The following is a 26,243-nucleotide window of genomic DNA, read 5'->3' as shown; positions in this document are numbered from 1 at the left end:
CAGTTTTGTGTGCTTCTTAAAGGCACAGTAACGTTTTTTTATATTGCTTGTAAATTTATTTGAAAAGTTTTTTCCAAGCTTGCTAGTCTAATTGCTAGTTTGTTTAAACATGTCTGACACAGAGGAATCTCTTTGTGCAATATGTTCAAAGGCCAATGTGGAGCCCAATAGAAATTTGTGTACTAATTGCATTGATGCTACTTTAAGTAAAAGCCAATCTGTACATGTCAAGAAAATTTCACCAGACAACGAGGGGGAAGTTATGCCGTTTAACTCTCCTCACGTGTCAGTACCTGCATCTCCCGCTCAGGAGGTGCGTGATATTGTGGCGCCAAGTACATCAGGGCGGCCCTTACAAATCACTTTGCAAGACATGGCTAATGTTATGACTGAAGTTTTATCTAAATTGCCAGAACTTAGGGGTAAACGCGACCACTCTGGGGTGAGAACTGAGTGCGCTGATAATAATAGAGCCATGTCTGATACTGCGTCACAATTTGCAGAACATGAAGACGGAGAGCTTCATTCTGTGGGTGACGGATCTGATCCAAATAAACTGGATTCAGACATTTCAAATTTTAAATTTAAGCTTTAGAACCTCCGTGTGTTACTAGGGGAGGTATTAGCGGCTCTGAATGATTGTAACACGGTTGCAATCCCAGAGAAAATATGTAGGCTGGATAAATATTTTGCGGTACCGACGTGTACTGACGTTTTTCCTATACCTAAAAGGCTTACAGAAATTAACAAGGAGTGGGATAGACCCGGTGTGCCTTTCTCACCCCCTCCTATATTTAGAAAGATGTTTCCAATAGACGCCACCACACGGGACTTATGGCAGACGGTCCCTAAGGTGGAGGGAGCAGTTTCTACTTTGGCTAAGCGCACCACTATCCCGGTGGAGGATAGCTGTGCTTTTTCAGATCCAATGGATAAAAAGTTAGAGGGTTACCTTAAGAAAATGTTTGTTCAACAAGGTTTTATATTACAACCCCTTGCATGCATTGCGCCTGTCACGGCTGCGGCGGCATTCTGGTTTGAGTCTCTGGAAGAGACCATTAGCTCAGCTACGTTGGATGAGATTACAGACAAGCTTAGAGTCCTTAAGCTAGCTAATTCATTTATTTCTGGTGCCGTAGTACACTTAACTAAACTTACGGCTAAGAACTCTGGATTCGCCATTCAGGCGCGCAGAGCGCTGTGGCTTAAATCCTGGTCAGCCGATGTGACTTCTAAATCTAAATTGCTTAACATACCTTTCAAGGGGCAGACATTATTCGGGCCCGGTTTGAAAGAAATTATCACTGACATTACTGGAGGTAAGGGCCATACCCTGCCTCAAGACAGAGCCAAACCAAGGGCTAGACAGTCTAATTTTCGTGCCTTTCGTAACTTCAAGGCAGGAGCAGCATCAACTTCCTCCGCTCCAAAACAGGAAGGAACTGTTGCTCGCTACAGACAGGGCTGGAAACCTAACCAGACCTGGAACAAGGGCAAGCAGGCCAGAAAACCTGCTGCTGCCCCTAAGACAGCATGAAGTGTGGGCCCCCAATCCGGAAACGGATCTAGTGGGGGGCAGACTTTCTCTCTTCGCCCAGGCTTGGGCAAGAGATGTCCAGGATCCCTGGGCGTTAGAGATCATATCTCAGGGATATCTTCTGGACTTCAAAGCTTCTCCTCCAAAAGGGAGATTTCATCTTTCAAGGTTGTCAGCAAACCAGATAAAGAAAGAGGCGTTTCTACGCTGTGTACAAGATCTTTTACTAATGGGAGTGATCCACCCGGTTCTGCGGTCGGAACACGGACAAGGGTTTTACTCAAATCTGTTTGTGGTTCCCAAGAAAGAAGGAACCTTCAGACCAATCTTGGATTTAAAGATCCTAAACAAATTCCTAAGAGTTCCATCGTTCAAAATGGAAACTATTCGGACAATCTTACCCATGATCCAAAAGGGTCAGTACATGACCACAGTGGATTTAAAGGATGCCTACCTTCACATACCGATTCACAAAGATCATTACCGGTACCTAAGGTTTGCCTTCCTAGACAGGCATTACCAGTTTGTAGCTCTTCCCTTCGGGTTAGCTACTGCTCCAAGAATCTTCACAAAGATTCTGGGTTCTCTTCTGGCGGTACTAAGACCGCGAGGAATATCGGTAGCTCCGTACCTAGACGACATTCTGATACAAGCGTCAAGTTTCCAAACTGCCAAGTCTCATGCAGAGTTTGTACTGGCATTTCTAAGGTCACATGGGTGGAAAGTGAACGAAGAAAAGAGTTCTCTATTGCCACTCACAAGAGTTCCCTTCTTAGGGACTCTTATAGATTCTGTAGAAATGAAAATTTACCTGACCAGAAGACAGGTTAACAAAACTCCTAAATGCTTGCCGTGTCCTTCATTCCATTCCACACCCGTCAGTGGCTCAATGCATGGAGGTAATCGGCTTAATGGTAGCGGCAATGGACATAGTACCCTTTGCACGCCTGCATCTCAGACCACTGCAATTGTGCATGCTAAGTCAGTGGAATGGGGATTACTCAGATTTGTCCCCTATGCTGAATCTGGATCAAGAGACCAGAAATTCTCTTCTATGGTGGCTCTCTCGGCCACATCTGTCCAAGGGGATGCCCTTCAGCAGACCAGATTGGACGATTGTAACAACAGACGCCAGCCTGCTAGGTTGGGGCGCTGTCTGGAATTCCCTGAAGACTCAGGGATCATGGACTCAGGAGGAGAGTCTCCTTCCCATAAACATTCTGGAATTAAGAGCAGTTTTCAATGCCCTTCTGGCTTGGCCTCATTTAGCAACTCTGAGGTTCATCAGGTTTCAGTCGGACAACATCACGACTGTGGCTTACATCAACCATCAGGGAGGGACAAGGAGTTCCCTAGCGATGATGGAAGTCTGAAAGATAATTCACTGGGCAGAGTCTCACTCTTGCCACCTATCAGCGATCCACATCCCAGGCGTGGAGAACTGGGAGGCGGATTTTCTAAGTCGCCAGACTTTTCATCCGGGGGAGTGGGAACTTCATCCGGAGGTCTTTGCCCAAATACTTCGGCGTTGGGGCAAACCAGATCTGGATCTCATGGCGTCTCGCCAGAACGCCAAGCTTCCTTGTTACGGGTCCAGGTCCAGGGACCCGGGAGCGGTTCTGATAGATGCTCTGACAGCACCTTGGGCCTTCAACATGGCTTATGTGTTTCCACCCTTCCCGATGCTTCCTCGATTGATTGCCAGGATCAAACAGGAGAGAGCATCGGTGATTCTAATAGCGCCTGCGTGGCCACGCAGGACTTGATATGCAGATCTAGTGGACATGTCATCCTGTCCACCTTGGTCTCTGCCTCTGAGACAGGACCTTCTGATTCAGGGTCCTTTCAAACATCAAAATCTAATTTCTCTGAGGCTGACTGCATGGAGATTGAACGCTTGATTTTATCAAAGCGTGGATTTTCGGAGTCAGTAATTGATACCTTAATACAGGCGAGGAAGCCTGTTACCAGGAAAATTTACCATAAAATATGGCGTAAATATTTGCATTGGTGCGAATCCAAGAGTTACTCATGGAGTAAGGTTAGGATTCCTAGGATATTGTCTTTTCTACAAGAAGGTTTAGAAAAGGGTTTATCTGCTAGTTCTTTAAAGGGACAGATCTCAGCTCTGTCCATCCTTTTACACAAACGTCTGTCAGAAGTTCCAGACGTTCAGGCTTTTTGTCAGGCTTTGGCCAGGATTAAGCCTGTGTTTAAGACTGTTGCTCCGCCGTGGAGCTTAAACTTAGTTCTTAACGTTTTACAGGGTGTTCCGTTTGAACCCCTTCATTCCATTGATATCAAGCTGTTATCTTGGAAAGTTCTGTTTTTAATGGCTATTTCCTCGGCTCGAAGAGTCTCTGAGTTATCGGCCTTACATTGTGATTCTCCTTATCTGATTTTTCATTCAGACAAGGTAGTTCTGCGTACTAAACCTGGGTTCTTACCTAAGGTAGTCACTAACAGGAATATCAATCAAGAGATTGTTGTTCCATCATTGTGCCCTAATCCTTCTTCAAAGAAGGAACGACTTCTGCACAATCTGGACGTAGTCCGTGCCCTGAAATTTTATTTACAGGCAACTAAGGATTTTCGCCAAACTTCTTCCCTGTTTGTCGTTTATTCTGGACAGAGGAGAGGTCAAAAAGCTTCTGCTACCTCTCTCTCTTTCTGGCTTCGTAGCATAATACGTTTAGCCTATGAGACTGCTGGACAGCAGCCTCCTGAAAGAATTACAGCTCATTCTACTAGAGCTGTGGCTTCCACTTGGGCCTTTAAGAATGAGGCCTCTGTTGAACAGATTTGCAAGGCTGCAACTTGGTCTTCACTTCACACTTTTTCCAAATTTTACAAATTTGACACTTTTGCTTCTTCGGAGGCTGTTTTTGGGAGAAAGGTTCTTCAGGCAGTGGTTCCTTCCGTGTAAAGATCCTGCCTGTCCCTCCCGTCATCCGTGTACTTTTAGCTTTGGTATTGGTATCCCATAAGTAATGGATGACCCGTGGACTGACTACACTTAACAGGAGAAAACAAAATTTATGCTTACCTGATAAATTCCTTTCTCCTGTAGTGTAGTCAGTCCACAGCCCGCCCTGTTTTTTATGGCAGGTCTAAATTTTAAATTAAACTCCAGTCACCACTGCACCCTATAGTTTCTCCTTTCTCGTTTGGTTTCGGTCGAATGACTGGGTATGACGTAGAGGGGAGGAGCTATATAGCAGCTCTGCTTGGGTGATCCTCTTGCACTTCCTGTTAGGGAGGAGTTATAATCCCATAAGTAATGGATGACCCGTGGACTGACTACACTACAGGAGAAAGGAATTTATCAGGTAAGCATAAATTTTGTTTTTATCTGCTCAGCTTACCCCAAAGTGTTGAAAAAATTTTTTTGGAATCAGAGTGTTAATATGGTGCTTGATTCTGCTATATATGGTGCCATATTGTAATTTACGTTACACTGGGGCACAACAGTCACGTGATGCTTGATGCATTCACGTGACACGCATAGCATATTTTCCCATAGTGTATGCTTATCACAGCTCAGTACTAGCTCACTGTTATGCAGAGCTTGTACTTGTTTATTTCTCAGTCTTTACCACGCTTTTTAAGGTTTTCCTAATGTGTCAGCCAATAGGATTGAGCTTGCATTCTATTGGCTGATCCAATCATCCAAAAACCCTTTAAGATTAGGGGTTAATAATTTTATTTTAGTATTTGTGGTGCGGGAAGGCCTCTGTTTAGGGGTTAATAGGTAGTTTATGGGTGTTTGTGTACTTTTTAACAGTTTAGTTATGAGTTGTATGCTACAGCTATGTAGATGGCGCTTCGGATCTTGTCATTTTAGGCTGTACCGCTCACTTTTTGGCTTCACAGCAAAACTCGTAATACCGGCGCTATGGAAGTACCATTGAAAAAGGACTTTTTAAAAAGTGTGGCACTGACGTTGCATGATGGCCAAAAAGGTGTGCGGTACACCTATTCTGACAAGGCTTGTAATAGCGGCGTAAGGGGAAAAAGCATCGTTATGAAGCATAATGATGCTTTTTCACTCATAACGCAAAACTCGTAATCTAGCTGTATGTTAATAAAATATATTATTCTCAACATAAACTGAAACACAAGCACTGCATAAAATAGTGAGCAAGTGCTGCAGCTGTGCTTCCTCAGCATACTATATAGGTAAATATGCTGTGTGCATCACATGACTGCTGTGCTGTCACAATATGGTGTCATACATAGCCACATCAAGCACTGGATCAGTATCCTATAACCAAACATTTTTCTTAAAATGTTTGGGGTAAGCTGAACTTTCAGCATAGAGAACTGTGCTCAGTTTGTTATAATTATTCGGTAGCAAGTCAAGGTCAAGTGTCCCTTTTAAAGTGAAGGTCAATTTTGATGAATTAGTGCCCGGTTTTTAACCCTTTGAGTGCTAAGCTGGATTTAATATTTTTCTGATTTTAACTATTTTTAACAAAAAATGTTTTGACCCCCCCCCCCCCCGTTAAGCGATTACCTTTCCAATGGTGGGTCTTGGGGGTCTGTAGCTGCTCAGATCCCTGAGATACAGGTTATTAAGCAGCATGCCCCCTTTCCCTATACTTTGTATTGTCAATGTTAAATAAAGTTGCATTACGCATGACGTCACCGCACGTAACGGGAAGCCCCGGCGATGCCTGTCACTATGCAGGCCTGATCGCCGGGGTAGGAGCGGGTGGGAGCCCCCAGATCACCAAAAAGGTAGTTAATAATCCTATTAAAAACAAGGGCACTTTAATTCATCAAAATGGACATTTCATTTGTTTTCTTCAAAAACTTACCTTTTAATCCTGGCAGCCGCTCCAGCACTTCCTCCGCCAATCGCAAGCCGTCTTCGCGGGTCCAAAATGACGAATCCGACTTCCTCCAATCGCAGCGTTGCATCAGACCAAAATTACCCCGGGGGGGAAGCCGTGATTGGAGGAAGCCGGATTCGTCATTTCTGACGTCTGCAGAGGCTTCCGACGGCCGTGGGAATCGCTGGAGCGGCTTCCCGAATGAAAAGGTAAGTTTTTGAAGAAAAAGAGTGAATTTTTAATTTTGATGAATTTAAAGTGCACTTGTTTTTAATAGGATTATTAAAAGCCGGGCACTAATTATTCAAAATTGACCTTCACTTTAAGGTGTAAGGCAACTCAATTCTGTATCAGGCAAAGGGCCTCCTCAACCCCATTTGAAATGTGGCTGATCAGCTATTTTAATATATTTTTTTAAACTTATTTCAGCTTAATTGGTTCAATTTCATATCCAGAAACTACAGACCTTTTTTATGCTGATCTTACCCTTTACTGCTTTTAGAGTGAGGCCTAGTTGGTGGCTGCACATAAATGCCACATCGTTGGTTCCCCCAATGTGTTTAGCTATCTCATAGTAGTGCATTGCTGCTCCTTCAAAAAAAGTAAACTAAGAGCAAATTTGATATTAGAAGTAAATTTAAAAGATGTTTAAAATGGAGTGCTCTCAATAAATGTTGGGTTTAATGTCCCACCTATGATTGTAATTTAGTTTTCTTCGCCTATCAATCCTCAAAAGTAATTTGTCGTATAAATTACAATAATACTACAGTGGGTTTGCAGTGCTGGTTGCTGTATAATACAACTATATATGTGCTTTTTGGAATGAGACCTTTGCTTAATTCTAAAATATTTTACATTCCTCTTTTTAACAGTTGTGTGAATTGCAGTGTGTTTGCTGTTAGAGTTTTTATAGGTTAAATAGCCACATAGTGCTATAATGTTTTTATTTGTGGCTGGCATTCTCTTCACCACATTGTCTACCTCCTATTATTTCACTGACGCTGCCATCACCTGCCTTGCTTATTTAAAATGCATGTCAGCTCTCTTTAAAGGCACAGTCTGCTCCCAGAAGTTTTAGTGTTTAAAAAGATAGATGATCCCTTTTATTTACCATTCCCCAGTTTTGCATAACCAACACTGTTACATTAATATACTTTTTACCTCTTTGATTACAATTACCTTGTGTCTCAGCCTCTGCAGACTGACCCCTTATTTCAGTTCTTTTGACAGACTTGCATTTTAGCCAATCTGTGCTGACTCGTAAATAACTATATTTGAGTGAGCACAATGTTTATCAATATTGCCCACATGAACTATCACTGTCTAGATAAGAGGTGTCCTTTTAAGGGCTTAGAAATTAGCATATGAACTTACCTAGGTTTAGATTTCAACAAAGAGTAACAAGAGAACAAAGCAGATTTGATGATAAAAGTACATTGGAAAGTTGTTTATAATTGTATGCCCTATCTGAATCATGAAAGTTTAATTTTGACTAGGCTGTCCCTTTAACCCCTTAAGGACAAGGCCATATTTCAATTTCTTTCCCTTAAGGACCAGGGCTATTCTTACATTTCTGCGGTGTTTGTGTTTAGCTGTAATTTTCCTCTTACTCATTTACTGTACCCACACATTATATACCGTTTTTCTCACCATTAAATGGACTTTCTAAAGATACCATTATTTTCATCATATCTTATAACTTACTATAAAAAAATTTTAAAAAACACACTTTTTCTAACTTTGACCCCCAAAATCTGTTACATATCTACAACCACCAAAAAACACCAATGCTAAATGGTTTCTAAATTTTGTCCCGAGTTTAGAAATACCCAATGTTTACATGTTCTTTGCTTTTTTTGCAAGTTTTAGGGCAATAAGTACAAGTAGCACTTTGCTATTTCCAGTGCTAGTTACATTGGAACACTGATATCTTTCAGGAATCCCTGGATATCCCTTGACATGTATATATTTTTTTTTTTAGAATACATCCCAAAGTATTGATCTAGGCCCATTTTGGTATATTCCATGCCACCATTTCACCGCCAAATGAGATCAAATAAAAAAAATGGTTCACTTTTTCACAAATTTTTTCACAAACTTTAGGTTTCTCACTGAAATTATTTGCAAACAACTTGTGCAATTATGGCACAAATGGTTGTAAATGCTTCTCTGGGATCCCCTTTGTTCAGAAATAGCAGACATATAGGGCTTTGGCGTTGCTTTTTGTAATTAGAAAGCCGCTAAATGCCACTGAGCACCACACGTGTATTATGCCCAGCAGTGAATGGGTTAATTAGGGAGCATGTAGGGAGCTTCTAGGGTTCATTTTAGCTGTAGTGTAGTAGACAACCCAAAGTATTGATCTAGGCCCATTTTGGTATATTTCATGCCACCATTTCCCCTCCAAATGTGATCAAATAAAAAAAAAAAACGTTCACTTTTTCACAAACTTTAGGTTTCTCACTGAAATTATTTACAAACAACTTGTGCAATTATGGCACAAATGGTTGTAAATGCTTCTCTGGGATCCCCTTTGTTCAGAAATAGCAATAGAATTGCTTTTTGGTAATTAGAAGGCAGCTAAATACCGCTGCGCATCACACGTGTATTATGTCTAGCAGTGAAGGGGTTAATTAGGTAGCTTGTAGGGAGCTTGCAGGGTTAATTTTAGCTTTAATGTAGAGATCAGCCTCCCACCTGACACAACTAAAATAAAACCTTTTTTTAGCATTTACATATGCTGATGTGTAGGATCCCCGCTTAGCCCCCAACCTCTCTGACCCCCCCCCCCCCCAACAGCTCTCTAACCCTACTAAGATGGTAGCCATCTATTTATTTTGTCTGTAGTGTAGCTTCCCCCCCCCCCAAAAGACCAACCCCCAATCCCCTCCCAGATCCCTTGGATGTTTTTTTTTTTTTTTTTTTAAATTAAATTTGACCCTACTCTATCCCACTTTTAGGCAAAAAAATTCTGTAGTGTAGCCGTTCCCACCCGCTTCCACCCCGTGAACGTGCCCGCCCCTGCCCCCTCGTGCACGCGTGTGCGCCTCCGGCTATCCCACCCCCCTCGACGTGATAGGGCCCATCGATGGCCGCCCACCCGCCTCCCACGTCAGCTCCCACCCACCAACGATACCGGCCATCGATGTCCGGTGCAGAGAGGGCCACGGAGTGGCTCTCTCTGCATCGGATGGCCAAGTGGTGTTATTGCAGGATGCCTCGATATAGAGGCATCACTGCAATAACCGGAAAGCGACTGGAACCGATCCGGTTCGTTTCCAGCCGCTTTAAATCCCTAATGTCGTACAGGGTACGTCGCTGGTCTTTAAAGACCAGTTTGTGCAAGACGTACCCTGTACGGCATGAGTCGTTAAGGGGTTAATAACTTGAAGCTGCTTAGAATAATCTGTGGCTTCTGGAATCTGACTAATAATATCAACACCCCTCTCTTTCCCTGCTCAACCATGTAGTTATTTGCCTTCTTGGGCTGATGAGGCATTTTCTCTACATATTATCATGGGCATCTGAGAAGTAAAAACAAAATTCTTAGAGAAACAAAGTATGTATTTAGTTTAGCTTTTAGAGTTTAAACGTGTCTCTGATTGAAAGGAAATCAAATTAAATGTTAATGGTTAAGCACAATAGAAGTGACCAAGGAAAACAAACTAGCATCCAGAAAGCTTACCAATTGCCAGCCTGATTTAAATGTAGTAAGCAGTCCCTGGTGTGACTTCTATAATATTAAAATGATTACTTAGAGACCTAGGCTAAATCACTTGAAACTGATGCAGCATAACTGTAAAAAGCTAACAGGAAAATATCACCTGAGCATCTCTATGTAAAAAAGGAAGATATTTTACCTCACAATTTCCTCAGCTCAGCAGAGTAAGTTCTGTGTAAAAAGTTATCTTTCAGTTACTTCCCAGCTGGAGGTAAAAAAAAAATTAAAAATGAACTCTTTTACTGTGATCTCATGAGATTTCATCGTAAACTTCCTTAAACTGAATAGGGATATAATGAGTGTGCACAAAGCTCACTCCCTTAGCTGTCCTGGGACAGACATACTGATTTGCTGCTTAAAGTTCTTTGCAATGGGGTTTGAATACGTAGGACATTTTGAGGTAAAATATCTTTCTTTTTTACATAGAGATGTTCAGGTGATATTTTTTTTATTCAGCTTTTTACAGTTATGCTGCATCACTTTCAAGTGTTTCAACATTTGGGTATCATGGCCCTTTTAAGGATTGTTTTTTTATTATTTCTTGAGAATCTATATTTAATTTTTGTTTGGGAATTGTATCACTGTAGTTAAAGGGCCCTTTATAGTCCTAAAATAAAATGCTCTAAATCATTATCACTATCAATGAGAAAATCTAATAGGGTGCATGCGTTTGCAAAACTTTAAATGATGGGATCATGTCTGGGGGGAGTTCCTATGACACTAGGAACCCCCACCAGGTCGCAATCCTATTCAGAAAGCGCTTTTGTATTCAGTATAACCAAACGGCTAGGACGTTCCATTCTCAGTGCAGTTAGTATGGTATGGAACGTCCCAATAGCAGGAAGGTGTCAACTATGTGCTTAACCACTTTGCAGGGGTTTAGCCTATAGCTTTGCCATGTTGCTAGCAATAAAATGACATGCTCAAACAATTTAGAGCTTGTAATTTTATTGCTTTAATGTCCCTTTAACCAGTGCTTCATTTGTCCCCAGAATCCTAAGATAATGGGTTCAACGTTCCAATTTAAAGTGATGGTAACCTTTACATGTTTTCAAATTTAGTTCCGGAATCTTAGCAATATTTTACATGGACTTCAATTGATCACAGATGCACTGTAACTTTTTAATCTAGTCATGCCTTTCTATTCCCCTGTGCTCCGGTCACTCACTTAAAATCAAATTTTTTTTGTGAGCTAACAGTTTGAACTGTTCTCCAATCAGCGCTCTAGCCGTACAGCACTTTTTTTGTAGTTAGTGGGCCGATTGGAGAACACTTCAAACGGTTAGCTCATCAAAAAATATGAGTTTAGAAGCGGGCGGCCAGAGAGAGGGGTATTAGAATGGCACGGCTAGATTAAAAAGTAAGTGATCAATTAAAGTCCCTGTAAAATGTTGCTTAGATTATGGACCTGATTTTAAAGTGAAGGTCAGTTTTCATGTGAAAGTGCCCGGTTTTTAAAAAAACTATTAAAAACATGGGAACTTTCATTCATGAAAATTGACATTGCACCATATTTAAAAACTACTTACCTTTTTCTTCTGAAACGATGCCCCACTTGCTTTTTCTTGGTTTACTTAGCCAGCAATGACGAAACCGGCTTCCTCCAATCACGGCGTTGCCTTAGGCATTGATTCCCCCTGGGGGGAGCCATGATTGGAGGATGCCGTAATTGTCATTGCTGACATATGAAGAGGCTTGCGACGGGCTGGTGAAGCGCTGGAGCGGCTTCAAGAAGAAAAGGTAAGTATATTTTAAGAAAACGGGTGAAATGTCAATTTTCATGAATGAAAGTGCCCCTGTTTTTAATAGTTTTTTTTAAGAAAACGGGCACTTTCACATGAAAATTGACCTTCGCTTTAAAACATGTCGAGTTTACCATCACTTTTAACTAGTTCTCTTCATTCTTATGCTTGGGTTGTTCATTGTTGTTTTTTTTTAATGTTTGTTTATGGTTTCTTGTTTGATTCTAATAAGCATGGTCCATATTCCCTTTACCTATCACAATGTTCATATGTTTGTGTTGACCATAATAAACAGTATTCTCTTTTCCTCTTTTTTCCAGAGTCCAAAGCCTGGGAAGTAGATACTTGCCGTGGGCATTACAACAATGTCTCATGTGCTGTGTTTCATCCCCGCCAAGAGCTGATCCTAAGTAATTCTGAGGACAAGAGCATCCGAGTCTGGGATATGTCTAAACGGTGAGTATGTATGTTAGATAGTGGCTCAAGCAAAGACTACCAAGAGTAATGTGCTGAGTGTGTGAAAGTAACATTTTGTTTTTAGATCCATCTCACCTTCAATTTTGTTGTTGCAAACTGGGAAATGTTCTGATACAGATGTTCAGAAGTAGCCCATGGGTCTCCAGTGAGGATATTGCAGTCATTTACTATGACATTGCTTCTAAGGAAATGCTCACATCATCCTCTACAAATGGATAGAGGATAAAGCCCATCAATGTGCTGGCTCCCACTGTTAATGGGACATTAAACACCTAGCAATTACAACCTGTTTCTGCAGTCTTCTAGTAAATTCCACTATCAACAGAGTCTAAACGTTTTTAAAAATATCAACACCTTGTTTGCTGAAATTGCTGCAATTGATTTTTAATGGTTAAACTCCACCCACCACTTTCTTTATCCTTCTTAGCCAATACAAACTGGAAGAAGACAGTGCTAGACAATGATGTGCTGACCAAGATCTCCATTGTTTTGATGTTAGCATAAATGATAAGATAACACTCTGCAAATTAGATAAATAATTGTAGCAAGATAAGTTGTGCTCTTTCAGTCTTCAATTACAATGAAAGTAAATTGCAAATGTGTTCCACTATGCATAAATTAAGCATTTTGTATTACAATCTGAAAATGTTTACAGTCCCTTTTTTAAAAATCAAAAACCAATCCCAAACTTGCAGGAGTCTGATTTTTAAATATTTTTTTTGGCCCTCTGGCCGTTGTACACACAATTTGAAGGGGGAGGAGAGAAATGAGTGTGTATGGAGGTGCATGTTGCAATATGGTGCCTTGTTTTTTGTTGGTATTTGTCTTTATTATATAGCTTTTGTTATTATGTATGCATTTATTATATTTTTATCTAGAAGTATCCATTCTTAAAGTGATTGTAAAGTTTAACGAATTAAACTTTAAAACAGGGGCACTTTAATTTATTAAACTTTACAATGACGCTTCTTTTTTTAAAATGTTTACCCAGCTTTATGGAAAGCAGACCGGCAATCCTCCGCCCGCAGCTCCTGCTGTAGTTAGCAGATCGATGATGAAGCCGGATTCATCATTGATCTGCTCAATACAGCAGGAACTGCGGGCGGAGGATCGCCGTTCTGCTTTCCATAAAGCAAAGGTAAGTATTTCTTTCTAATGACACCGTGAGTCCACGGGATTATCAATTACTGTTGGGAATATCACTCCTGGCCAGCAGGAAGAGGCAAAGAGCACCACAGCAAAGCTGCTAAGTATCACTTCCCTTCCCACAAACCCCAGTAATTCTCTTTGCCTCTAGTGCAAGGAGGAGGTGAAGTAATTCGGTGTCTGATAAAAGATTCTTCTATCAAGATTTTTTTGTTTTGAAGTCAGGGCAGGATTGCTCTGATCCTCCATCACAATTTGGGTATAGCTGTGTTCCACAGTAGTCTCTTCAGGAGGGCTGTGGTAGCTTTTAAGCAGTTGGGAACTTGTGATGTGGACCTCACTGCATTTTCCTAACAGATTGCTGTCCTATGTCAGAATACCAGAGTAGGCTTACTCTGTTCATTCTTATTTTTTCACAGGTCTCTGTGAGGAGTGGCATCCTCTCATGCTGGGTGTACCATCGTCCTGCCGGACAGCTGGATGTGCAGGTAAGTGCTTTTTGTCTCTAGGGAGGAGGCTGACACTGAAGAGGTTAATAGCTCTGAAAATTCACTTTATTGGGACAATTATCCTTTATAAAGGATGTTTTATGGCAGGGAGCAGGCACTGATCTTGTGACTTTTTAGACTGGGATTATTCTTTTTGATGGAATCTTAAAAGCATATCCTATTTTATTTTTTTGGGCTGTAGCTTAGCATAAACGTGTTAATAGTCCTTTCTGTTTTTGACGTTATGCTCTTGTGGGTCAGTATTCAATTGTTTTATTTTCTAAGTTGTTCATAGCGCTGCTAGGGCTATGCGGTCTCCTGTCTCTTTGGGAAACGCAGGAGGGCAAGTGGTTCTAGATACAGGATGGGACATAAGCGCTTGTAATCGTGCTTTATTATAGCCTCTAGTAACTTTTTGCTAGATATGCCATTTCATTTTCATGGCGGGACAGAGAAAAGTGTGCACTTTTTCTCTGGGCTCAGTTTAGCAGGACATGTGACCGCTTCTCCGGTTTTATTATCCAGCGGAGAGGCTCTCTTTTGTATTTTGTGATGGCGTTATTACGATTGCCTGCCTTTCTCTAATGTTCATTTTTTAGAGGAGCGCACTGAATATGTGGCGCATTACTTGCTGGCGGGTCACGGGACCCGACTCTCCGCCTTAGCTTTTATTTCTCAGGTGAGTGTAGTGGTCGGCTAGCGCAGTAGCGTCTTTTCTATAATTATCTATTTAGGAGACCTGCCTTGGCAACATAAAAAAAGATCTGATTTGACTCCTTCAGTTAGACTGAAGTGTTTGTATAAGCCCTATAAAAGATTCTGTTTGAAAAATTAGCTAAAGTTTTCTTTCCGATCTGAAGTTAATTTTATCAGAGTTCCAAGATATTCCAAAGGTTTTAAAAGAATATAAAACTCTGCATTAAGCTCTTTATGTGTGATGACTTTAGAGAAGCACAAGCTGTGGGCTATATGCTTTTTTGTGCTGATTTTTAGCTAACTTTTTCAGGTAGAGATAAGTGCTTTTTCATACTGGTTACTTAGCTAACTTCTCAGGTAGAGATACATTTTTGCCCATTGTACCCTATTCCTAGGTTAATGCTGTCTATGCAATGCCAAAGCTTTTCCATAGTGTCCCAAGCCTTTATGGCATCACATGCAGTCCCCTGCGGTTCCTCTCAAACTCTTGGATAAGTGTATTTGCGTACAGATCGTACAGCCCTGGTATCCTCTGCGGTTTTATCTGTTTTTCCTACTCTACAGGGAAAACGCAGGAGGGTGTTTAGAAATTCAGATAGTAAGGTTTCTGCTCCCTATTCTGCTACACAGATTACTCTCTCTCCTAAGTCTGGTGCGGAGAGTTCCCCGGTAGCTTCTATGGGTGAAATCTCAGATTTGGACAGTATAATTCCTTCATCTGATGCTGAAGTGGTCTCTTTCAGATGTATGCTTGCACATCTCGTGGACTGTTAAATGAGGTTTTGGTACTTGGACGACATAGGTATCTCTGTCGTGGTAAACCTTTGAAAGTTTGAACTTTTTTTTTCTAGGTTCTTTTTTTATAAGAATTTTTTTCTAGACGTGCCTTGGACATTTTCCCAGGAATAGGAGACTCTAGGGATACTTACCTGTCCCTTACAGGATCTTCTTGTCCCTAGCTCCATTTTTCTGCACGGTATCCTAGTAGATGGGAGTTTTCTACTATGGGTCAGAGAATTGATATCCCTATGGAGGGTAAGCTGCTCCTTCACGGATCCATGAATATGAAGCAGGAAAGCTAATGTAACCTGGTGGCTTTGCAACTCGAAGGTTGCTGGTTGAATCCAGTGATTAGCGCTGGATGTCCATTAAATTGTTCAGTTTGAATAATGACCTGTCTTATTAGACTTGCTTGGTTAGACCGCCGAGCGTTGCAACTGGAATTTTGGAGCTGAGTAGCCTAATCTAGGACTCGTCAAGAGAGTAGGATTAAAGGAATGTTCTCCTTTTTCTCTTTCTGCAGGTTCAGTCTTGTGGTTGACAACCAAACTTAGTCGAATCTAAGACTTCCTACCATGGGCAGATTTTTTTTCTTCTGAGTATCTGCTATCCAGGCGTGATGAGAGGTATTCCTTAAACTGGGTTCAGGGCCTTCCTCTCTAGAAGTGAAGGTTACTGTCCCAGAACGGAATCTAGGTTTTTACTTTGAGTATCTGTTTCTGACCTTCTCAGTAGGATCCATTCTACATAGTTCAGGGGGTTTGTTCATAACAAACATGGACCTGAAGGATTAATATCCTTTTTTCTCAGGTTTCTGAGTTTTCTCCATCTTAAAGAGATTTTATGTCTTGAGATGCTGTGAGGGTACCTTCCTGAACAATATATTGGTTCAGGTGTCACCTCTCATTCGAGCTACTCCTTTTTTTTTTTTTTTTTTCAATCTTTTTTTCCATGGAGGGAATGAATCTGGACTTTAATAGATTATTTTTCTAGGAGAAGATTCTAGCAGAGGTCAGATAATCTAGGATTTGTTTCTTTCCTATCTCTGCAGTCTATTGTCCGACCGGCAGCAAGCTCTGGTGGTCAGGTAGATAGTGTAGTCTCCTTGCAATCAAAGGGTTCAGAGTCTACACTTAGCAGTAGTATATTTCTTCAATATATGGAAATTGGTCTGATTTCTATGGAATCGTTTTGGATCTGGTTCAAAGGATAGCTCCAGATCAGTTGACGAGAGCCTCTCTCCTGTAGTGTTTTGTTTTTTTTTTTCACAGGAGAACGCCAAGTTCCAAAAGTTCGTTTAGAAGTCCAGAGATCCTCAGGCCTTCTGATAGATGCTCTGCCAGTTTCTTGGAACTTCAAGTTGCATATCTGTTCCCTCCGTTTGTTGTTCTTCCGCAAGCTATTACCCGAATCAAGCAGAAGAGAGCGTCGGTGCCTCTGATAAGTCCTGCGTGGACTTTAGGGCTGCAACTAACGATTATTTTCATAATCGATTAATCGACTAATCGGATAAAAAGAGAATCAATAATAGTTTTCTATGTTTTAAATAAAATCCACATAATGAGTTTTACAAATATAAACTTCAGACTAAAACTTTACATTAACACAACTGTTTCTTCAATTTTTATGCAGCAGAGCACAGTTTTATAATTAAACAAAATATAACAAAACCACAAACTGTTTGAAAAGAGGTAGAACTAGAAAGTGTTAGACTATAAAAATATCTTGAATATCTATATGCAAATGGTAAATAACCAGCTATAAGGTTAGGGGAAATATCTAGTCCGCTCTAAAAATAACGAATATATACTTAAAAGGTTGAATCTGGTACGTATCACAATTTATTAAAAATATAAAAAAACAATACAAAACAAAATCAAAAGCGCTAAGGACTGTATATCAATAACAGGACAAAGCCTTACACATTTATTTATGCAGTACATATAATCAGCAATAGCAAGCAATACGCTAATAATTGTGCAAACAGATAATAGTGCACCTAAATTTAAATAACTCTCATCAATTTAGGGGCAAGGTGTAAATAACAAGCTCAGCACTATATCATGAAAAGCATAGTTCCAAATTACCAGATTTAATATAAACAATCCAAATGATGACTATTATATCTGGGTTGCCAGGGGTAGTTATAAACGTATACTGTCCTGAAAAAGTGAAAAGTAGACGTCTGTAGACGTCCTTTAGGCTAAGGACATAACCATAAAACACAATACCATATGCAGGAGTTCATTGGAGTGAAGCAGCTGGTGTTGTGCACAGACCAACTAATTGCAAACCAACTAATCGATTATGAGATTCGTTGACAACTATTTTCATAATCGATTATTATCGATTATGACGATTAGTTGTTGCAGCTCTAGTGGACTTGCAGGATTTGATATGCAGACCTAGTGGAAATATCGTCTCTACTTCCATAGAGATCTCTTCTGAGGAAGGTGCTCTGCTTCAGGGTTCTTCATCCAAATCTCGTTGTCTCTGATGCTGACTTTTTGGAGTTTGAACTCTTAATTTTATCATGCGTGGTTTTTCTGACCCGGTCTTTGAGACCATGTTTCATGCTCATAAGCCTGTTACTTGAAAGATTTACCATACGTTATGGCGTAAATATCTTTTCTCTTGTTAAGTGTATCCAGTCCACGGATCATCCATTACTTGTGGGATATACTCCTTCCCAACAGGAAGTTGCAAGAGGATCACCCACAGCAGAGCTGCTATATAGCTCCTCCCCTCACTGCCATATCCATTCATTCTCTTGCAACTCTCAACTAAGATGGAGGTCGTAAGAGGACTGTGGTGTTTTATACTTAGTTTATTTCTTCAATCAAAAGTTTGTTATTTTTAAATGGTACCGGAGTGTACTGTTTATCTCAGGCAGTATTTAGAAGAAGAATCTGCCTGCGTTTTCTATGATCTTAGCAGAAGTAACTAAGATCCTTTGCTGTTCTCACATATTCTGAGGAGTGAGGTAACTTCAGAGAGGGAATGGCGTGCAGGTTTTCCTGTAATAAGGTATGTGCAGTTAAAATATTTTTCTAGGGATGGAATTTGCTAGAAAATGCTGCTGATACCGAAGTAATGTAAGTAAAGCTTTAAATGCAGTGATAGCGACTGGTATCAGGCTTATTAATAGAGATACATACTCTTATAAAAGTGTATTTTAAAACGTTTGCTGGCATGTTTAATCGTTTTTTTACATATGTTTGGTGATAAAACTTATTGGGGCCTAGTTTTTTCCACATGGCTGGCTTGAATTTTGCCTAGAAACAGTTCCCTGAGGCTTCCCACTGTTGTAATATGAGTGGGAGGGCCTATTTTGGCTTTTTTTTGCACAGCACAAATTACAGACACAGACATCCAGCTTCTTCCTGCATGATCCAGGACTTCTCTGAAGGGCTCAAAAGGCTTCAAAAGTCGTATTGAGGGAGGTAAAAAGCCACAGTAGAGCTGTGGCAGTTGTGACTGTTTAAAAAACGTTTTTGTCATTTGTTGTTCAGTTTTTGGTATTAAGGGGTTAATCATCCTTTTGCAAGTGGGTGCAATGCTCTGCTAACTTATTACATACACTGTAAAAATTTCGTTAGTGTAACTGCATTTTTTCACTGTTATTTCAAAATTTGGGAAAATTTGTGTTTCTTAAAGGCGCAGTAACGTTTTTTATATTGCTTGTAAACTTGTTTTAAAGTGTTTTCCAAGCTTGCTAGTCTCATTGCTAGTCTGTTTAAACATGTCTGACACAGAGGAACCTACTTGTTCATTATGTTTGAAAGCCATGGTGGAGCCCCATAGGAGAATGTGTACTAAATGTATTGATTTCACCTTAAAGAGTAAAGATCAGTCTTTATCTATAAAAGAATTATCACCAGAGGGTTCTGTCGAGGGGGAAGTTATGCCGACTAACTCTCCCCACGTGTCAGACCCTTCGCTTCCCGCTCAAGGGACACACGCTAATATGGCGCCAATTACATCAGGGACGCCCATAGCGATTACCTTGCAGGACATGGCTGCAATCATGAATAATACCCTGTCAGAGGTATTATCTAGATTGCCTGAATTAAGAGGCAAGCGCGATAGCTCTGGGGTTAGGAGAGATACAGAGCGCGCAAATGCTGTTAGAGCCATGTCTGATACTGCGTCACAGTATGCAGAACATGAGGACGGAGAGCTTCAGTCTGTGGGTGACATCTCTGACTCGGGGAAACCTGATTCAGAGATTGCTAATTTTAAATTTAAGCTTGAGAACCTCTGTGTATTGCTTGGGGAGGTATTAGCTGCTCTGAATGACTGTAACACAGTTGCAATTCCAGAGAAATTGTGTAGGCTGGATAGATACTATGCGGTGCCGGTGTGTACTGACGTTTTTCCTATACCTAAAAGGCTTACAGAAATTATTAGCAAGGAGTGGGATAGACCCGGTGTGCCCTTTTCCCCACCTCCTATATTTAGAAAAATGTTTACAATAGACGCCACTACACGGGACTTATGGCAGACGGTCCCTAAGGTGGAGGGAGCAGTTTCTACTTTAGCAAAGCGTACCACTATCCCGGTTGAGGACAGTTGTGCTTTTTAAGATCCAATGGATAAAAAATTGGAGGGTTACCTTAAGAAAATGTTTATTCAACAAGGTTTTATTTTACAGCCCCTTGCATGCATTGCGCTTGTCACTGCTGCGGCGGTTTCTGGTTTGAGGCCCTGGAAGAGGCCATCTAGACAGCTCTATTGAATGAAATTATTGACAAGCTTAGAACGTTTAAGCTAGCTAACTCATTTGTTTCTGATGCCATTGTTCATTTGACTAAACTAACGGCTAAGAATTCCGGATTCGCCATCCAGGCGCGTAGGGCGCTATGGCTTAAATCCTGGTCAGCTGACGTGACTTCAAAGTCTAAATTACTCAACATTCCTTTCAAGGGGCAGACCTTATTCGGGCCTGGCTTGAAGGAAATTATTGCTGACATTACTGGAGGCAAGGGTCATACCCTTCCCCAGGACAGGGCCAAATCAAAGGCCAAACAGTCTAATTTTCGTGCCTTTCGAAATTTCAAGGCAGGAGCAGCATCAACTTCCTCCGCTTCAAAACAAGAGGGAACTGTTGCTCATTCCAGACAGGCCTGGAAACCTAACCAGTCCTGGAACAAGGGCAAGCAGGCCAGAAAGCCTGCTGCTGCCCCCAAGACAGCATGAAGGAACGGCCCCCTATCCGGAAACGGATCTAGTGGGGGGCAGACTTTCTCTCTTCGCCCAGGCGTGGGCAAGAGATGTTCAGGATCCCTGGGCGTTGGAGATCATATCTCAGGGATATCTTCTGGACTTCAAAGCTTCTCCTCCACAAGGGAGATTTCATCTTTCAAGGTTATCAGCAAACCAGATAAAGAAAGAGGCATTCCTAAGCTGTGTGCAAGACCTCCTAGTAATGGGAGTGATCCATCCAGTTCCGCGGACGGAACAAGGACAGGGATTTTATTCAAATCTGTTTGTGGTTCCCAAGAAAGAGGGAACCTTCAGACCAATCTTGGATCTAATGATCTTTAACAAATTCCTCAGAGTTCCATCATTCAAAATGGAAACTATTCGGACCATCCTACCCAAGATCCAAGCGGGTCAGTACATGACCACAGTGGACTTAAAGGATGCCTACCTACACATACCGATTCACAAAGATCATCATCGGTTCCTAAGGTTTGCCTTTCTAGACGGGCATTACCAATTTGTAGCTCTTCCATTCGGGTTGGCCACTGCCCCGAGAATTTTTACAAAGGTTTTGGGCTCACTTCTGGCGGTTCTAAGACCGCGAGGCATAGCGGTGACTCCGTATCTAGACGACATCCTGATACAGGCGTCAAGCTTTCAAATTGCCAAGTCTCATACAGAGATAGTTCTGGCATTTCTGGGTGGAAAGTGAACGTGGAAAAGAGTTCTCTATCACCACTCACAAGAGTCTCCTTCCTAGGGACTCTTATAGATTCTGTAGAGATGAAAATCTGCATCTCAGACCGCTGAAATTATGCATGCTAAGTCAGTGGAATGGGGATTACTCAGATTTGTCCCCTCTACTAAATCTGGATCAAGAGACCAGAGATTCTCTTCTCTGGTGGCTTTCTCAGGCCCATCTGTCCAAGGGTATGACCTTTCGCAGGCCAGATTGGACGATTGTAACAACAGATGCCAGCCTTCTAGGTTGGGGCGCAGTCTGGAACTCCCTGAAGGCTCAGGGATCGTGGACTCAGGAGAAACTCCTCCCAATAAATATTCTGGAGTTAAGAGCAATATTCAGTGCTCTTCTAGCTTGGCCTCAGTTAGCAACACTGAGGTTCATCATATTTCAGTCGGACAACATCACGACTGTGGCTTACATCAACCATCAAGGGGGAACCAGGAGTTCCCTAGCGATGTTAGAAGTCTCAAAGATAATTCGCTGGGCAGAGTCTCACTCTTGCCACTTGTCAGCGATCCACATCCCAGGCGTAGAGAACTGGGAGGCGGATTTTCTAAGTCGTCAGACTTTTCATCAGGGGGAGTGGGAACTCCATCCGGAGGTGTTTGCTCAACTGGTCCATCGTTGGGGCAAACCAGAACTGGCTCTCATGGCGTCTCGCCAGAACGCCAAGCTTCCTTGTTACGGATCCAGGTCCAGGGACCCGGGAGCAACGCTGATAGATGCTCTAGCAGCTCCTTGGTTCTTCAACCTGGCCTATGTGTTTCCACCGTTTCCTCTGCTACCTCGACTGATTGCCAAAATCAAACAGGAGAGAGCATCGGTGATTCTGATAGCGCTTGCGTGGCCACGCAGGACCTGGTATGCAGACCTAGTGGACATGTCATCTCTTCCACCATGGACTCTGCCTCTGAGGCAGGACCTTCTAATACAAGGTCCTTTCAATCATCCAAATCTAATTTCTCTGAGACTGACTGCATGGAGATTGAACGCTTGATTCTATCAAGGCGTGGCTTCTCCGAGTCAGTCATTGATACCTTAATACAGGCTCGGAAGCCTGTCACCAGGAAAATCTACCATAAGATATGGCGTAAATATCTTTATTGGTGTGAATCCAAGAGTTACTCATGGAGTAAGGTTAGGATTCCTAGGATATTGTCCTTTCTCCAAGAGGGTTTGGACAAAGGCTTATCAGCTAGTTCTTTAAAAGGACAGATCTCTGCTCTGTCTATTCTTTTGCACAAGCGTCTGGCAGAAGTTCCAGACGTCCAGGCATTTTGTCAGGCTTTGGTTAAGCCTGTGTTTAAAACTGTTGCTCCCCCGTGGAGCTTAAACTTGGTTCTTAAAGTTCTTCAGGGAGTTCCGTTTGAACCCCTTCATTCCATTGATATTAAACTTTTATCTTGGAAAGTTCTGTTTTTGATGGCTATTTCCTCGGCTCGAAGAATCTCTGAGTTATCTGCCTTACATTGTGATTCTCCTTATCTGATTTTTCATTCAGACAAGGTAGTTCTGCGTACCAAACCTGGGTTTTTACCTAAGGTGGTTTCTAACAGGAATATCAATCAAGAGATTGTTGTTCCATCATTGTGTCCTAATCCTTCTTCAAAGAAGGAAGTCTTTTGCATAATCTGGACGTAGTCCGTGCTATGAAGTTTTACTTACAGGCTACTAAAGATTTTCGTCAAACATCTGCCCTGTTTGTCGTTTACTCTGGACAGAGGAGAGGTCAAAAAGCTTCGACAACCTCTCCTTTTGGCTTCGGAGCATAATACGCTTAGCCTATGAGACTGCTGGACAGCAGCCCCCTGAAAGGATTACAGCTCATTCTACTAGAGCTGTGGCTTCCACCTGGGCCTTTAAAAATGAGGCCTCTGTTGAACAGATTTGCAAGGCTGCGACTTGGTCTTCGCTTCACACCTTTTCAAAATTTTACAAATTTGACACTTTTGCTTCTTCGGAGGCTGTTTTTGGGAGAAAGGTTCTACAGGCAGTGGTTCCTTCCGTTTAAGTTCCTGCCTTGTCCCTCCCATCATCCGTGTACTTTAGCTTTGGTATTGGTATCCCACAAGTAATGGATGATCCGTGGACTGGATACACTTAACAAGAGAAAACATAATTTATGCTTACCTGATAAATTTATTTCTCTTGTAGTGTATCCAGTCCACGGCCCGCCCTGTCCTTTTAAGGCAGGTCTAAATTTTAATTAAACTACAGTCACCACTGCACCCTATGGTTTCTCCTTTCTCGTCTTGTTTCGGTCGAATGACTGGATATGGCAGTGAGGGGAGGAGCTATATAGCAGCTCTGCTGTGGGTGATCCTCTTGCAACTTCCTGTTGGGAAGGAGAATATCCCACAAGTAATGGATGATTCGTGGACTGGATACACTACAAGAGAAATAAATTTATCAGGTAAGCATAAATTATGTTTTTTCGGGGTGAATCCAAGGGATACTCTTGGAGTAGAGTTAGGATTCCTAGAATTTTTTCATTTCTCCAGGAGGGTCTGGAGAAGGGTTTGTTTGTACTGAAAGGTCAGATCTCTGCCCTATCCATTTTACTGCACAAGCGTCTGGCGGATGTGCCAGATGTGCAATCTTGTGTTTAAATCTGTTGCTCCGTTTTGGAGTTCTTAACTTTTTTCTTAAGGTTTTGATTTGGGCTCGGGTTGAGCCCATGCTTTCCATAGATATTAAGTTTATCTTGGGAGGTGTTGTTTTTTCCGGCTATTTCTTCTACTCGGAGGGTTTCTGTACTCTCAGCTTGCAGTTTGACTCTCCTTTATCTCATATTTCATGCAGATAAGGCACTTCTTCGTACCAAGTTTGTTTTTGTTTTTCCTAAGGTTGTTTCGGACAGAAATATTAATCAGAAAAAATGTTGTTCCTTCTTTCTGTCCTACTCCATCTTCTCATAAGGAACGTTTGTTGGACATCTTGGATCTTGTGTGGGTTCTTAAATTATTTTTTTCAGGCGACTAAGGATTTTTGTCAGTCTCCGGCATTGTTGTTTGCTTTTCTGGAAAACGCAAGGACAGAAAGCTTCTGCCACTTCTTTCTCCCTGGTTGAGAAGTACTTTTCGTTGGGCGTATGAGACTGCTGGACAGCTGCCTCCTGAGAGGAATACCGCTCATTCCACTAGGGTTATTTCTTCTTCTTGGGCCGTCAAGAAGGAGGCCTCTGTGGACCAGATTTGCAAGGCTGCGACTTGCTCTGCTTTGCACTTTTTGTTTTCTAAATTTGATTCTTTTGCCTCAGCTGAGGCCTCTTTTGGGAGAAAGGTTCTACAAGCAGTGGTGCCTTCTGTGTAGGTTACCTGTCTTGTCCCTCCCTTATCTGTGTCCTCTAGCTTGGGTATTGATTCCCAACAATAATTGAGGATCCCGTGTCATTAGAAAGAAAACAAAATTTATGCTTACCTGATAAATGTATTTCTCTCTTGACAAAGTGAGTCCACGGCCCTCCCTGTTTTTCTGTTTGTTTATGTAAACCTCAGGCACCTCTGCACCTTATTATTTTCTTTCTCTACTTTTCCTTCGGTTGAATGACTGGGGTTTGTGGGGAAGGGAACTGATACTTAACAGCTTTGCTGTGGTGCTCTTTGCCTCCTCCTGCTGGCCAGGAGTGATATTTTCAACAGTAATTGATGATTATCAAGTAAGCATATATTTTGTTTTTAAAAAAGAAGGGTCATTGTAAAGTTTAATGAATTAAAGTGCCCCCGTTTTTAAGAATATTTTTATATACCGGGCTCTAATTTGTTAAACTTTACAATCACTTTAATCTTGTTTCTTGCTTCTTTTGTGTGCATTTGTATCTTTTGAATCCAAAAGATGGAATAAATAGCTTGTTCTGTTTAAATTGCCCTCTCTGTCACTTGATACATAATATATTTTGTAATTTAGTATAAGTTGGTCACAACGTGATGGTTTTGCTTATAAAGTCCTGTTTATACTGTGCTTTCTGTGTACCATAGGACCGGCGTCCAAACCTTTAGAAGAGATCACGATCGATTCTGGGTGCTGGCTGCTCATCCCAACCTCAATCTCTTTGCAGCAGGTAATATTAATCTTTTAAAGTAATCTAACTTGGCTAAATCAGACTTTTTGTAGACTCAGCCTTGCTTTTATATTGATACAGCCAATCTAATGACAAACTATATATCATGGCTGCGGCTTAGTCACAGTATGGGTTGGTGGTATAGGAGACACTTTCTATATTAACATTTAAAACAAACTATTTGGCAACAAATACAAATACTGTGCTTCATTTAAAGTGTTTAAAGGGGTATCATTTTGTTAAATCCTTAATAAATTGTAAATGCAAAACAAATACTTAAACAAGATTGATAGAACGATTCATCATTTGGTGCTCCAGTAATCTGTATTGCATAACATTTCATTTATCCTTAACCAGGCCATGATGGAGGTATGATAGTATTTAAGCTGGAGCGAGAACGTCCTGCCTACGCAGTGCATGGGAACATCCTGTATTATGTGAAAGATCGATTCCTGCGCCAGCTGGACTTCAACAGTTCCAAGGATGTGGCAGTTATGCAGCTGAGAAGGTGAGTGAGTTGCTGACTTGGGTATTCGCTACACTTCAAGGGATCTAAAACTCAAATTGAATTTTTTTGATAAAATGTTTGCAGTGTTCTTTATTTTGGTTCCTTTCTGTAATGTAATGCCTGTTCCTGTCAGAGGTTGAGCTGCAAATTCAGTTGCCTAACGCTGCTACATTTTACATAGTGATTGGTTGATTACTATTATTATTATCAGGTATTTGTAGAGCGCCAACAGATTTCGTAGCGCTGATCAGAGTAGTAGCTCTTTCCATTATGTTCTAAATGGCCACAGCAAAAATAGCTTTT

At 41.4% G+C, this 26,243-nt stretch overlaps 1 protein-coding gene across 2 annotated transcripts in view; it reads left to right on the top strand.

Moving 5' to 3' along the window:
* The window catches only part of COPA (COPI coat complex subunit alpha), an 82,318-nt gene that overhangs the window by 18,016 nt on the left and 38,059 nt on the right, over positions 1-26,243 (top strand). For both annotated transcript variants that reach the window (XM_053705137.1, XM_053705132.1), the window contains 3 exons: positions 12,156-12,291; positions 25,350-25,432; positions 25,790-25,940. In XM_053705137.1, coding sequence (XP_053561112.1) covers positions 12,156-12,291; positions 25,350-25,432; positions 25,790-25,940 — 370 coding nt within the window. The remainder of the gene's footprint in view (positions 1-12,155; positions 12,292-25,349; positions 25,433-25,789; positions 25,941-26,243) is intronic.

Source organism: Bombina bombina, chromosome 1, assembly GCF_027579735.1.
Source record: "Bombina bombina isolate aBomBom1 chromosome 1, aBomBom1.pri, whole genome shotgun sequence".
Lineage (NCBI taxonomy): Eukaryota > Metazoa > Chordata > Amphibia > Anura > Bombinatoridae > Bombina > Bombina bombina.
Note: the sequence above shows the minus strand (reverse complement) of the source record. Positions and strands in the feature narration are given on the sequence as shown.